At 49.2% G+C, this 15,198-nt stretch overlaps 1 protein-coding gene across 1 annotated transcript; it reads left to right on the top strand.

Moving 5' to 3' along the window:
- Positions 1–13,955: 13,955 nt before the first annotated feature.
- On the top strand, positions 13,956–14,435 carry LOC115630228. Its single transcript, XM_030526782.1, has 3 exons — positions 13,956–14,256; positions 14,307–14,384; positions 14,416–14,435. Exons 1-3 carry the CDS (start codon positions 14,046–14,048, stop codon positions 14,433–14,435), a joined length of 309 nt encoding a protein of 102 aa, XP_030382642.1. The 5' UTR covers positions 13,956–14,045.
- Positions 14,436–15,198: the final 763 nt, after the last annotated feature.

The following is a 15,198-nucleotide window of genomic DNA, read 5'->3' as shown; positions in this document are numbered from 1 at the left end:
CCTCCCCCCCTGCAGGATGCAAATTAGTGCCTCCTAGGGTAGCGCGCCAGCGAGGACCCAGCCCAGCTGGTTGCGGGGACTCCGTGGCTTGCCGGCAGAACGCCCGGCAAGAGGATCTCTTGGTAGATCTCTGCCCCGAGCACGATGGATACCGTGCTTGGGGTGTGCCAGCGCTCGTCCGCCAGGCGCACATTGCCGTAATGGCCATCCACTGGCTCTGTGATGCGCCGCTGGGGGGTTCGATGTGCAAGGTCCGTCACGACTGCTAGCGCTACGTCATGACGCCAGCTGGATGCCCTGGATTCGATTTCGGCACGGCACACCTCGGTCCCGTCCGACGAGAATGACGTCCAGCCGAGTGCCGTCAGATGGTGCTGGTCGGGGAGCAGGCGTTGAGCAAAACCTTCACCTCCCATCGCTTACTCCTGCTCGTCATAAAAACCGTGGCGGTGGGCAGGACACTGGTGCCCCATAAGGTTGGGCGCGGGACCTGCGCTTGAACGCGACGCGGGACGCGATCCAGTGATGGCGTGCGGGGATGAGCCAAAGCGCGTGGAGGCGACGGCGAGCTGGAGTAAGCCAAAGCACGTGGAGGCGACGGCGAGCTGGGGTAAGCCAAAGCGCGGGGAGGCGACGGCGAGCTGGAGTAAGCCAAAGCACGTGGAGGCGACGGCGAGCTGGTGTATGGTGACGCTGGAGGAGGTGCTGTGCTGCGGCTCGGAGGTTGGCGCGGCGACGAGCCAACGTGCAGCAAAGTGTGGTGCGCGGCCCCACAGATCTTGCACCGGGCACCACTGCGACAGACGCTGCCCGCGTGCTCGTGTGCGAGGCAGTTCGAGCAGTACTGGTTAATGCCTACTGCACGCGCACGTTTGACGGGAGGCAGGTTCAGGAACCGCGGGCACTTCTTTAGGGCGTGCACACCACGACACATCCTGCACCGGTAGGTAGGTAGGTAGCCCCCTTGGCTGACGAGTGGCAGAGGAACGTACTAGGCGATGAGAGGGCATGTTGAGATCCTATGGAAATAAAGAACTTGTGAGTGCTTTGTCAGAAACGGGAAGGAAAGTGGCAAGCAGTGTGTTAGTGGGATTAGGAGAGCATAGGGAGTAGGACGAGTTTGGCGACGGGTCGTTGGATGACGCCGCGCGCAGTTCGGACGTCGACCACTCGGACCTTGCCATCCGGACCTTGGTGCGCCGCTTGAATCCTACCAAGGCGCCATTCATTTGCAGGGATATTGTCCTCCTTGACAATGACCATGGCGCCCGGTTTGAGGTCCTCCTGTGGCTGCTGCCATTTGTGGCGCTTCTGCAATTCCTTCAAGTACTCCTCCTTCCATCGGAGGCACAGCTGCTGGTTTGAGCGCTTTAAGGCGCTGCCACCGATTAATAATGGATGGCGCACCTCTGCGTTATTTCCGGCTCAGCAATGGAGAGGAGAGGCCCGCCGGTGAGAAAGTGGCCTGGCGTTAGCGCCTGGACGTCTGTGGCATCTTCTGACATGGGCGCGATTGGACGTGAATTCAGAACCGCCTCAATTTTGCACAGGAGCGTGGAGAGCTCTTCAAATGTGTACTTGAAGTTGGAGGCGGCTTTGTAAAAAAGCGCCTTGAAGCTTTTGACGCCGGCTTCCCATAAACCGCCCATATGGGGTGCACCTGGCGGGATAAAACGCCATGACACTATTTGGTGGCCGTAGGATCCGACTATCCGCGCCCGGGCTGCTTCCAGAAAATCGCGCTCCAACGCTTTTGCTGCTCCAACGAATGTTGTCCCATTGTCAGAATGAATTTGTTGGGGACACCGCCGCCGGGCGACGAAGCGCGCGAAAGCGGCCAGAAACTTCTCGGTGGTCAAGTCGGAAGTTGCTTCTAAGTGGATAGCCTTCGTGCTGAAACACACGAAGACACACACGTAGCCCTTCGTGATGAGGCAGGCGCGGCCCGTATAATTTTTAATTTCAAACGGGCCCGCGTAATCAACGCCTGTATGAGTGAATGGAGGAGAAAAGGTACTACGTGTAGCCGGAAGGCTGCCCATCAGCTGAGTCTGCAGCCGCTTTTTAAACACGACGCAGACCTTGCATGAGTTGATGGTGGCTTTGACCAAATTCCGCAGTTTGGGGATCCAAAACTTCGCTCGGACGAGGCTGACGGTCAGCTGGTTCCCGCTGTGAAGGGATAGCCGATGGACGAAACGGACTAGGAGCCGAGAATAGGCACAGCTGTAAGGCAGGACGATTGGATGTCGCTCGTCGTAGGTGAGCGAGTCGGAGGAAGACAATCGTCCGCATGCCCGGATGACACCTAGATCATCCATAAACGGATTCAAGTTTTGGAGGGAGCTGCTGGAGGATATCCTCTTCTGATTCGACAAGGCGCCGTATTCCTGGGGATACTCCTTCTTTTGGGCGCAAATCGTCAAGATCCGCTGGGTCCGGACCAGCTTCTGGTGTGTCAGCTCCTTGGTCGACGGAGTGGGGGCCTTCTGGCAGCGCTGCACAAAACGCTGGATATACGCCATGACCCTGAGCGCTCTCCCAAAGTCGGAGAACCGCTCAAGAAAGTCTGGAGCTGAAGGCAGTGTGGCGACATGCGTTTGGACGCGGCGTTGTTCCATGTCCGTCTCCTGTGGAGGCTGCTCTTGAGCAGGCCAATTCTCTTTCGGGGTCACGAGCCAGGCCGGCCCATGCCACCACAAGTCGCTGTCTCTTAAGTCCTGCGGAGAGACTCCTCGGCTCGCGAGGTCGGCGGGGTTATGCTCAGAGCGAACGTGGAGCCAATCATCTTTGTTCGTGGCTTGTACAATTTTAGCCAATCGATTGGCCACAAAGGTGGTCCAGTTGCACGCGGGCTTGCGCAACCAGGCTAGCACAATGGTGGAATCAGTCCAACACTGAATCGGAAGGCTACTGAGCTGAAGGTGTGGCAGGATTGAAGCGCACATATCAGCTAGTAGGACTGCGCCACATAATTCTAGACGTGGCAGCGACACTGTTTTGGTTGGAGCCACTCTCGTTTTGGCTGTAAGGAGGTGGACTCGGATTTCCTGGCGAAACTCTACTCGGACGTAGAGTGCGGCTCCGTACGCCCGCTGTGACGCGTCGCAGAAACCATGGTACTGGAAGAGGCATTGAGGGCGGAAATCTACCCATCTCGGAATCCGGATCTGGTCAAGCTCTGGGTAGCTCTGTAGAAACTCGTACCACCGTTGCAGGAGTTCTGAGGGGAGCGGATCGTCCCATCCTATTCCGCTTAACCAAACCTCCTGCATGAATATTTTTGACTGTAAGATGAACGGGGCCAGCCAGCCTGCCGGATCGAACAGTTTTGAGATTTGCGACAGGACTTTGCGCTTCGTAAAAAGGACCTTGTATAATCATAAGCTTTTTTATGATTCCAAATATGCGAAATTATGTTGGCGAAATATTTGCAAAATAAGCGAAACGAAATTGTTCAATTTAAAAGAGGTGCACAAATGTTTATTTTGCATAGGTAGCGATCGCCGAGATTTACAAAGTTTATGCTGGTAGACGGAAAGCTAAGCTTCTCCGTACCAGATGCGATAACGAAAAACGAACTTGACTTGCAGAGTTAGCGACAATAACTAGTACATATGTGGCGGCTGCGCAGCAGCCTATGCAAATTTATGGCAAGCAACAAAAGGAAACGTTAAGTGCTCGGCTTGCTATGCAAAGCAAGTGACAAGAAAACGAGCACTTTGCATTGAGTTATTTACGTTACTTATTAACTATGATGTGCTGCTGGTTTTGGCTGTTTTTGGCCGGATGACCAAACATACTCCCCCTGTTGAAGAACCAGGGTCTTCAACAACATCTTGTTTCGGCAGCGGGCATAATTTGCGAACGGCTCGCCGAATGGTTCCAGTGGAAGTCCTCAATTCTGCAACTCTAGACACGCCATCTGCGCCGCTGATGAGGCTGACCACCCTTGCTAATGGCCATTTGAGGGGCGGCAAATTCTCGTCCTTGACCAGAACGACATCATCAATGGAGAGCCCAGGCTGCGACACTCGCCATTTTGAGCGCTGTTGAAGAAGCGTCAAGTATTCTTCACGCCAGCGAGCCCAAAATATCTGCTGGTAGTACGTCACGCGCTGCCATCGATCCAGCCGATTGAAATTGAGCTTCGTCAGATCAGGCTCAACGTACGTTGACAGCGGAGCAGCACCAAGAAAATGAGCTGGAGTCAAGAAATCGAGATCTGCTGGATGTTCTGAAAGGGATAACAATGGGCGAGAATTAATAATTGCCCCGATATGGCATACAAGCGTGCGCAGTTCATCAAATTCGAGCAGCGATAGTCCGACGGATCTGTAGAAATGATGCTTGGCAGTCTTTACAGCCGCTTCCCATAGACCACCAAAGTGAGGCGAGCGCGGCGGAATGAAACGCCAATCAATACAGTCAGCAAGGCAAAATTCTTGCACAGCCTGCAGGTGCTCGCTGGATTCAAAAAGACGCTTTAGCTCAGCCATCTCGTTCCGTGCGCCAACGAAATTTGTAGCGTTGTCAGACCAGATCCTCGTAGGTCGACAGCGCGTCAAAATAAAGCGTTTAAGTGCATTTAAGAATGCTCCGGTGGTTAAATCCTTCACCAACTCCAAATGCACAGCTTTGGTGGCGAAGCAAATGAAAATGCAAATATAGCATTTTATTGGTGCCTTATTGCGGACCTCGCTTTTGTAGAAAAACGGCCCACAAAAATCCACACCAGTGACCATAAAGGTATGTGAAGCATCAACTCGATCCTTTGGCAGGTCAGCCATAACATGCTCCACAAGACGAGGCTTGGCTCGAAAACAAATGGTGCATTTGCTGACTACGCTGCACACTGTTTTCCGACCGCCAATTGGCCAATACTGCAACCGAATTGAGGCCAGCAATGCACGAGGTCCAGAATGCAGATTACGGACATGGTAGTGCATAATGACTGAACGCGTGACTGGATGACGCCTTGGAAGTATAATTGGATGCTGGGCTTCAAAGTCGAGCGCAGAGTTACTTAGACGGCCACCAACGCGCATCAATCCAGAGCTGTCGAGAAACGGAGATAAAGAAAGACAGGAGCTAGACGATTTCAAAGTGTGTCCGGCCTGCAAGGTCTTGTATTCGTCCCGAAGCGTAGACATTTGAATTGAGCGCATCAACAGCAGTGTACCATGACGGATGCAGTCCACCGATAGCCCAGGAATTCGTACACGGTGCAGGAACTTGTATACATATGCAAACACGCGCTGCAGCTTTCCAAATGTGTTAACATATTTGCATTGCTGTGCAATGTCTTCGCACAGTGTGGTGCTTACAAACACTTTAGAGCGCTGCTCAGGAAGCGACGAGGCGGAAATGCAAGACTCTGGCCAAGAAGATTTATCTTTCGTCAGAAATGCGGGACCATGTAGCCACAAGTTGGACTGGACTAATTCGCTGGGCAAAGCTCCACGTGAAAGTATGTCCGCAGGATTCAAATCGGTTGGAATATATCGCCATTCCATGCCAGAGGTCAACTCTTGAATAGTTGCGATGCGATTGGAAACGAAAATTTGAAACCTGGATGGCTCGCTGCGAATCCAAGATAGCGCTACTGCAGAATCAGACCAACAATAAAACTTGCAGCCGAATAACTCCATACGAGATATTTCGTTTATGAGTTGTGCCAGCAAAACGGCTCCGCACAACTCTAGTCGGGGCACGGTCAACGATTTGAGCGGCGCCACACGAGATCTGGAACACAGCAGCTCCGCACGAGATTGGCCTTGCGTGGTCGAAATGATGTAGACGCAAGCTCCATAGGCATCTATGCTGGCATCACTAAAACCATGCACTTCAATGGAAACACCAGCAGAAAGTGCAAGCCTTGGAAATTTCAGCTGCTTTGTGCGCTCAAAATCTGCAATAAGATTATGCCAAGATGTTGTCAATGATGCTGAAAGGCTTTCATCCCAATCAAGCCTTTCTCTCCAAAGCGCCTGCAGGAATATCTTAGCCTTTGCGATTACTGGTCCAATAAGGCCAAGCGGATCATAAAATCTGGCAATAGTTGACAAAACAGTGCGCTTGCAAATTCGACCAGATGTCAATGCTGGCAGAAACGTGAAAATGAATAAATCCGTCGCAGGATCCCACGACAGTCCTAGAGTTTTTGTTATGTCGCTGCCATCATCAAACTTAACTAGAGTTTCTTTGTCTTCTTCCGGAACTTGTTTGAGCACATCAGGATTGCTGGAGCACCACTTCCTTAGCTTGAAATTAGCCTTGGCAAGTAGCCCTGTGGTTTGTCTCATAATTTCTATGACTTCGTTTGTAGAAGCACCACCAGTGATTAAATCATCAACATAAAAATCGCGGCGCAAGATATCGGAGCCAATAGGAAATAGCTCATGCTCATCTTCAGCCAGCTGATGCATAGTGCGAACGGAGAGAAACGAGGCAGGCTTTGTACCGTAAGTGACGGTATCAAGACGGAAAACTTGAATAGGCTTTTGAGGCGAGTCACGCCATAGAATGCATTGAAAATAGCTATCCGGATTTGATACTCGCACGCAGCGGTACATCTTGCAGATGTCTCCTGTTAAAGCGATAGGAAACGTGCGAAATCGAACAAGCGTGTTTGCGAGCTTTGACTGAATGGAAGGACCAGCCATTAGGATGTCATTTAAAGAATGACCAGAGGACGTGGATGCGGAACCGTGAAACACGACTCTCAACTTTGTCGTTGTGCTGTCCTCCTTCAGAACGCAATGGTGCGGAAGGAAATACTTGCACAAATTTAGCGAAACTGGCGATACAAGCGACATATGACCCAACTCTAAATACTCCTTAATGAATGCAGAGTACTGTGCTTTGAGAAGTGGATTGCGTTCTAACTTTCGCTCCAAGTTTATGAACCGAAGATAGGCTTGCGTATAGGAATCGCCAAGCAGATCTGTGCTGAGCTTTACAGGCAATCGGACGGAATACTCGCCAGTACGCAGGCGCCTGTAATTAGCCTTGAAATGCTCCTCGCAGTCGAACTCTTCTTTGGTGAGTTTTACAGCCGGATCGACACCACTTTCGAGTTCCCAAAAAGAGCGAACCATCTGCTCGATTCGTGTATTGCAATCCTGTGTAGACGGAGACTTGGATGCAACCAAAGCAGATTTCTGACGCTGCGAGCCACCTCCAGTAACTATCCAGCCCAAACGAGTCTTTTGCAGAAGTGGCAGGCCATCAGCCAGTTTAATCTGACCTACGCACAACAACTCGTAGAATAAATTGGCACCGATAAGCATATCAATTTGCTGTGGCTTGAAGAACGCCGGATCAGCTAAGCGGACATTGCTTGGTATATCCCAATGAGATATGTCAACCGTGAAAGTTGGTTGGTTCTCAGTAATGGAAGGAGCGACCAAAGCAGTAATATTTGCGGAATAGTCAGTGACCAATGATTGCAAGCATAAGTGCACAGTGCAACCATCAGACTTGAAACTGACGTCACCAAGACCAGACACAGAGGCCGACGACTTGGTCTTTCGAAGTTGGAGCCGGTGAGCGAATCGCGAAGTTATAATGTGCAACTGTGATCCGGAATCGAGCAGTGCACGGCAAGGTACCCAAGTCCCGGCGCGATTTTGAATGCTGATGACAGCGGTGGCCAAGAGCACAACATCTGAGCCGAGATTTTGGGCAGGCAATGAAGCAAGCGATGATGGCGAAACAGCTGCGAGAGCGCTACGTGGCAGTAACAATGAAGACGGCCGCGAGTGTAAGTCAGAAGCGGACGATTGCTCAGGCATCAAATTTACGGCAGCTGAATTATTAAAATGCAATAAACTGTGATGTTTGGCACCACAGGTTCTGCACGATCCAGAATTGCAAGTTCTCATTCTGTGTCCCTTTCTAAGACAATTTATACACAGAGAGAGGCGTTTCGCTTCCTTTAAACGAAGTACAGGCGACAAATTACCAAAAAGTGGGCAACTGTATATTTCGTGTGCATTATTGTCACAAAACAGACAACCATTTGCGGATGGGTTAGTGGCGACAAACGAGCGTTTGGTGTTAGTGTTTTTATTCTTTCCCACCTGATAATTCGACGAATATGATGCCATTGCATGCTCGATGTTTTCCAATTTTTGGCACCTGCTATCCAAGAACGTCGCAAATTGCTCCCACGACGGTATAACGTTCAATGGGGCGGCTTCCTCCCACTTTGCCTGCGTCGCAGCATCCACCTTGCCCAAAATTGTCTGAACGACGATGCTGCCAGCTACATCTTGCATATTGCCCAAACTCAACAGTGCACGCATATTTGCGTTGACTTTGTCGGACAACTCTCGCAGCTTGCTTGTAGTTTCAGCCCTTTTAATGCCCAAAATCTCGGAGATGTGTGCCTGGAAAATAAGACGCTTATTGTTAAACCGCTTGTCGAGTAGGTCTAACGCCACTGAATAATTTGCACCACTTATCTCAAGCGCACGAATCGTGTCCAACGCAGATCCTCTTAAGCTTGACCTCAAATGCTGCAACTTTTCCACATCGGAGAGATCTGGATCCTTGGCGATCACTGATGTGAACATCGAAGAGAAATCTGCATATTCAGTATATCCACCACTGAATGTAGGCAACTTAAGCTCAGGCAAACGAGACCGATTTATCACAATGGTAGACTGATCATCTTGCCGAAGCGTCGAACACGGCGGCGCGCCAGATTGCATCCTTTGTATTGTATTTAGCAGGCGGCCCTCCAAGCAGACCACCAGCTCAGCAAAGTTGCAGCGCAAACTGCTGCCAATCTCGTCAAAGTCCAGCTCCTCTAATTTGTCATGCACCAAATTAAAAGAGGCCTGAATACTTTGCAGCATTTCCACACGTTTTCGCAGCTCACTTTCTGAAATATTGTCAATTTCACAATCATTTATTTTATTTTGAATAGAAAGCGCCCACGCATATAATGATTGCGCCTTGCGCTTATAAAACTCAACACTATTGCTCGTAGCCTGCACTGCATTGCCCACAGCTGTTGACGTCGAAGCTGTTGGCGCAAGCGTCGCTGCATCAGCTACGTCAGCAGCAGCTGATGCGACAGCTTGGAAGGCGCGCATTTGACCGTCGCTCTCAGACATTGTGAACGCGAGAGAGAACCGAAAACCGAAAATAGCAGAGATAAATGACGCGCGCGAATAACTGTTTTATCTGCTGATGTTCGTTGCCCTCAAAAACGTCGCTTCACACGGCTGCTTATTGGCGGTACAGTAGGCACTATCAACTTATATTTTTGCACTTATGTACATGAATATTTTTTGTGTACAATGAGCTCAATTATGTACGCTTTTGTTTTTTAACGCGATTAAGCAAGGTTTTGTGGAATTATTGATCACGTCGGGGTCACCAAAATGTATAATCATAAGCTTTTTTATGATTCCAAATATGCGAAATTATGTTGGCGAAATATTTGCAAAATAAGCGAAACGAAATTGTTCAATTTAAAAGAGGTGCACAAATGTTTATTTTGCATAGGTAGCGATCGCCGAGATTTACAAAGTTTATGCTGGTAGACGGAAAGCTAAGCTTCTCCGTACCAGATGCGATAACGAAAAACGAACTTGACTTGCAGAGTTAGCGACAATAACTAGTACATATGTGGCGGCTGCGCAGCAGCCTATGCAAATTTATGGCAAGCAACAAAAGGAAACGTTAAGTGCTCGGCTTGCTATGCAAAGCAAGTGACAAGAAAACGAGCACTTTGCATTGAGTTATTTACGTTACTTATTAACTATGATGTGCTGCTGGTTTTGGCTGTTTTTGGCCGGATGACCAAACAGACCTCCTTCTCCATGCCATTCACAACGAATAGGAAATCGTCGGTGCTGGCCTTCCAGCGAATGCCCAGTGTTTTCGTCAAGCTGGGTTCTTCCAGGTCCAAAAAGTCGGCCCGCAACAGGTGCTCTGCCGGGAGACTCCGCAAGAGCCCCTTCTCGTTCGCCGTCCATTTCCGTAGCGTAAAACCGGCAGCTTCGAAGGCCTTTTGGAGTTCCCCAATCGACGCCAGCGTGTCCTGCCTTGAATGCGCTCCAGCCAGGACATCGTCCACGTACATGAACTCCTTCACGATTTGGCTGGCTAATGGATACTGCGCTTGTGAGTCTTCTGCGAGCTGCTGAAGGACTCGGATGGCCAGGAAAGGCGCACAGTTTACCCCAAAGGTGACTGTGCCTAATTCGTAATCGCACAAAACCCCGTCTGGATTGCGAAACAGGATTCTCTGAAACGGAGTGTGTTCAGGATCGACTCGTATTTGCCGATACATTTTGGTGATGTCGCTACTGAACACATAACGAAAGAACCGCCACTTCAGTACCTGCAGGATCAGGTCAGACTGAAGGACCGGTCCAGGATGTAGGACATCGTTTAAACTTTTCCCATTAGATGAGGGACTGGAAGCATTAAACACCACGCGGAGCTTGGTCGTGCTGCTGTCTGGCTTGATGACTGCGTGGTGAGGGAGATAATAATTGCAGCGGCTCGTGGGCGGAGGGACTTGGTGCATGTGGCCCAAATCCAGATACTCATTAATGACCGCGTCATATTGCGCCTTCAATGGCGCATTCCGCTGTAAACGCGCCTCGTTCCTCAAGAGCTGCGCCAACGCGATCGACCTCGAATGGCCCAATTCCATGTTTTGCGGATCCTTGAAAGGAAGCGAAACTACGTATCTTCCATCCGCCTGTCTCCTGGTCGTGCTCTGGAACAGCTGTTCGCACACCAGATCTTCTGCCTTGGACCGGCTGGCTGGGACATCCTCCACCTCCCAAAACTTGGTGAGCAATTGCTCAATCGCTGGCTCATTGTCCACAGTCACACGGGTCGTAAACGATGAGATGGAAGTTTGTTCAGCGGCTGCCACCGGACCAGTCAGGATCCAGCCGAACACGGTCTCCTGAGCGCGTAGGGAGCCACATATATTGGACTTGGATCCAGCCAAAAATATAGCCGGCAATATATCAGCCCCGATGAGCATGTCTACCGGCGAACTGATGTAGAACGTGGGGTCCGCCAATGGCAAATCTGGCAGATTTCTCAGTGCCTCTTGAGGGAACGAGCACGATGGGATATCCCCAGCCAAGTGTGGTAAGACAAAAGCCGATGTCTCTATCTCGACCATCGGCTGAGTGGGCGAGACCAACTTGAAGGCGCATACTTTGGTGGTATGGCCTGAGACCGTTCTATTGAGCCCGGAAACCTGGGCACGAATTCTTTTGAAAGGCAGCTGGAGCCTGCTGCGTAAGCGCTCTGAAATAAATGTTCCCTCGGAACCTGAATCAATCACGCGCTGTGTAAATTGTGCCCACGTGACGAATGTTGACCATGGCTGTGCTTAAAAGCACGCCTCGGGTGTGCGAAGAAAAGTATGTCTGTACATTAGGAGGAGTGGACTGTATATCGTGGAGTGACGACTGAGGAGCTGATGTGGGAGGCACGAGTGGAGTCGGGGCACCGCGGTGCAATAACGTGTGATGGCGTCCCTTACACGTGGAGCACGAATACTGACTCGTGCAGTCTTTCAGCTGGTGCCCTCTGGCGAAGCAGTTCAGGCACAGCTTTTGCTTCTTAATCACACCGGAACGCTCCTTGACCGTCATTGCGAGGAAACGCGGGCACAGACGAATTGGGTGGTTTTCTCTGGAACAGAGGTTGCAGGTATGCGTCTTTACTCTGACCTTTGCCTCAAACGAGTTGACTCTCCTCGCAGCCGGCTCCTTTTGAGCTGACTTTGGCACGCGGACGCTGGTGCTCGATCGCACATCACTTATCGCTTCGAGAGTTCGATAGCGATCTGAAAGGAATTGGTTCATATCGGACCAGGGAGGAATCTCAGTCTTGTCTTTAACAGACTGTTCCCATAAAGAAAGGGTCTGCTGTGGGAGTCTGGTGGCGCAGAAAAAGACTAAGCCGCAATCCCAATTTTCGGTACTTATCTTCGCGTTTTCCACAGCTGTTAAGCAACCTTGAATGGTGCTCTGAAGTTCCTTAATGGAGGCGCCACACTCTGACGAAATTGGTTGTATGTTGGCAAGGACCTTTAATTGACTATTGACGAGGAGCCGTTTGTTTTCAAAACGGTCAGTCAGGTCCTTCCACGCACTAGCGAAACCGCTATTAGTGAGTGGCGACCTCGAAACGATAGCCTTCGCTTCTCCACTAGTTTTGGCGTTAAGGTGGAACATTTTCTCGACCTCGGACAGACGCGAATTGCGAATGTACACGGCCGTAAAGAGATCCCGGAACGTAGGCCATTTCAAATAATCGCCAGAGAACACCTCGGTATCCACCGGTGGCACATTGAAGCCCCGAGCTTCGACAGCAGGCGCCGAGGGATTGTGTGACGCGGATGCCTGTTCAATCTGCCCGGATACCAGACAGACACACCGCTCGTAGACGCGATAGCAATTTTCGTATCTAGAATGCATCGCCTGCTTGTCAGGAACACCGGCCTCTAACTGGGTTAGAGCCCTGGAACACGACCGCTGTTCTTGCTCAACCCTTTCCCAAAGGACCTTGACTTGGTCTAGACGAGTCTTGAGCATGACAAGCGGATCTGAGGCGGATGAGGAGGCCAAAAGCGCCTCGAATTGGCACAGGCTATCGCTAACGGAAATAAAGTTATCTAATGCCATTTGGATTTTCTGAGCCGCGATATGAACAGCTGAACGTGTAGCTGGACTAGTTCTCGTTACAACGGGAACTTCCAATGAGTCCTTCTCATTGTCGCTCGGCATTTTGAGCTTCCACACAGACCTGACAAGCAATAAGTAGAAGTGGGCGCGCTATAGGCGTTTCGGATGGACACGGACGGATGCGCGCCGAAAGCAACAAGTGGCGTTTAGGACTGCGCCTTGCTTGTTGGCAATATAAAACAGGACACGACCAAAGAAAAGAGGAGGAGGCGGCAGAATCTATATATGTAGTTCGGCTTCGCTGTGTGTCCCAATGTGGCTTACGAACCGGCTGGCTCGTAACAAAAAGCACCTGGAAGTATGGTTTGGCTCTTAGTAAATTCCAATAATAAAGCTGGATACGCTGAACACTTGCGAGGTAACAGCAATAATAATAATGGCAGCAACGGCGACAATTAGACGGCGGCAGTTCAACGGCGACAATAAATCCTTATTAAATTGTCAATAACTCCTCAGGATGCGCTGAAATATGCAATGTGACTCCAAAGGAAACAAATGCCACCGATATTTAATTTATTTTTAATTTTATTAAATCTTTGTTGTGACAAAATCACTGCTGCCAGTAGCAATCGGTTTTCCCTTTATTATCGAAATTAATGTAAATTATTTGTAATTCGTGACCGTAACTAATATTCGGTCACACTCCAAATTTTCGATATTTCGATAACCGGTTCCCAACAAGTGCGCATCACTTGTTGACGAATTGTGCAAATAAGAATTTTATGCTAAAAAAAATAGAATATTCGCCGGTGAGCGCACACTGGCGCTGGCGCTGGCGCTGGATATGGCACGACTGGAGCGGAGTGCTAACCGGAATACGGGTAAGTTGGTGGGAGTCGCGGACCGACCGTGTCGTGTTACAGGAAATGTGTTAGTAAATATGTGTAATTGTAAATATGAACATATGATTGTGAATGTATGTTTAATATGGATTTAATATGTATATTTGTATGTAAGCATGTGGGGAACTATGGTTATTGGGTAGATTCGGAATATATATGTACCAGTATATGGATGATGCGTAGTGTGCAAGTGTATAAATATTTAAGCAGATGTACAAAAACGTATATTTATTGTGCGCGGAAACATGCAAGCGCTTAGAAAATATGTTTGTGGTTTGTGGGACATGCAAGCATTAACAAATATGTATGTTTGTGGAATCTGCAAGCATTAGGAAATATGTATGTTTGTGGACTATGCAAGCATCAAAACATATGTTTGTTGTAAGTGACGGTGATTATGCAGTGATAGTGCGTTAGGACGGCAAGTCCAGTTGTGTTTTTCACTGGACACTTGTTGCACATATGAATGAACACGTCCCAAGTATGCCGGTATGCAATCGCGAACGGACAGATTGGTTCTATACTGCTAATTCGTGCACTTTATGTATTTTTGGTTGAGCTGACCGGCGCGGTATCAGCCGTATACGAATGGGGCCCTTGGATCAGGGACGGAAAGCGGGATGCGGATTCCGTTTTTGGAAGTCGGCGGACAGACCGACAGAAAAAACCAATATGGCGTAAGTACTGAGCCAAAAGTAACTTTTTACTTAGCTGTTTTCCCTTATAGGAGTCCAACGCCAGGAACAAGCTGGGGCGAACGGATGGCTGGCACAAAACGAGGATGAGTATGGATGGAGGTGCGTCAGCAGGATCCGGCTCGAAGGACCATGTAAAAGTCGGGGGGCGTCGGGGATAAAATATCCAAACTCCAGTACAAGAACAAAATGGCGGGATTTTCAGGTGTCAAAGTGCTCTTCTGCACGTATGTATTCACTTCGTATAAAGACAATTTGTAACTAACTTAACCTAGTTACAGCGCTCTGGTCCTTAACTAGCGTGTGGGAGAGAGAGGGCGCTGACGTCAGCCGCGCTGTGCTAGCAGATGTTGCTAGCGAATGTTGCTAGCAAATGTTGCCAGCTTGCCATGCAGGCTACTAGCAGTGCTGCCACGTCAACACAGGGAGTTTAACAGAATAAAATTAGATTTTGCAATAGAATATTTGGAGAAGTCATCAGATAAGCCAGACTCTATGAACTTTTTAAAACATCTCGATTTAATGTTTTTTAAGTTAGAAAGTCTACGCGTAAACCATGGAGGTTTAAGAGTAGAAGATGATGCGACGCTATTGGGAACACAGACATTGAAGATGGAATACATGGTGTCTTAAAAAAATTTTGAAGCAACATCTATATCAGTGGAGCTATATAAGAAAGACCAGTTAATATTTAAAATCAAACTGTTAAGCATAACAAAATCACAATTACGAAAGCATTTGCGAGGCATGTTGCACTCAGAAGACCCTACACTATATCAAGAAAAGGGAACACTAATTTCTAGAGTTGGATGATAGATACCTTCAGGCAGTGTTAAAGGAGAACAACAGCATTATTAACATCATTAACAAACACCAGATTAACAAACACAAAAGAGAGTTCAAGAAGGCAATCTAAAAAATCAT

The sequence above is a fragment of the Scaptodrosophila lebanonensis genome, unplaced genomic scaffold (assembly GCF_003285725.1).
Source record: "Scaptodrosophila lebanonensis strain 11010-0011.00,11010-0021.00 unplaced genomic scaffold, SlebRS2 tig00000368-arrow-arrow-pilon, whole genome shotgun sequence".
Taxonomy (NCBI): Eukaryota; Metazoa; Arthropoda; class Insecta; order Diptera; family Drosophilidae; genus Scaptodrosophila; species Scaptodrosophila lebanonensis.
Note: the sequence above shows the minus strand (reverse complement) of the source record. Positions and strands in the feature narration are given on the sequence as shown.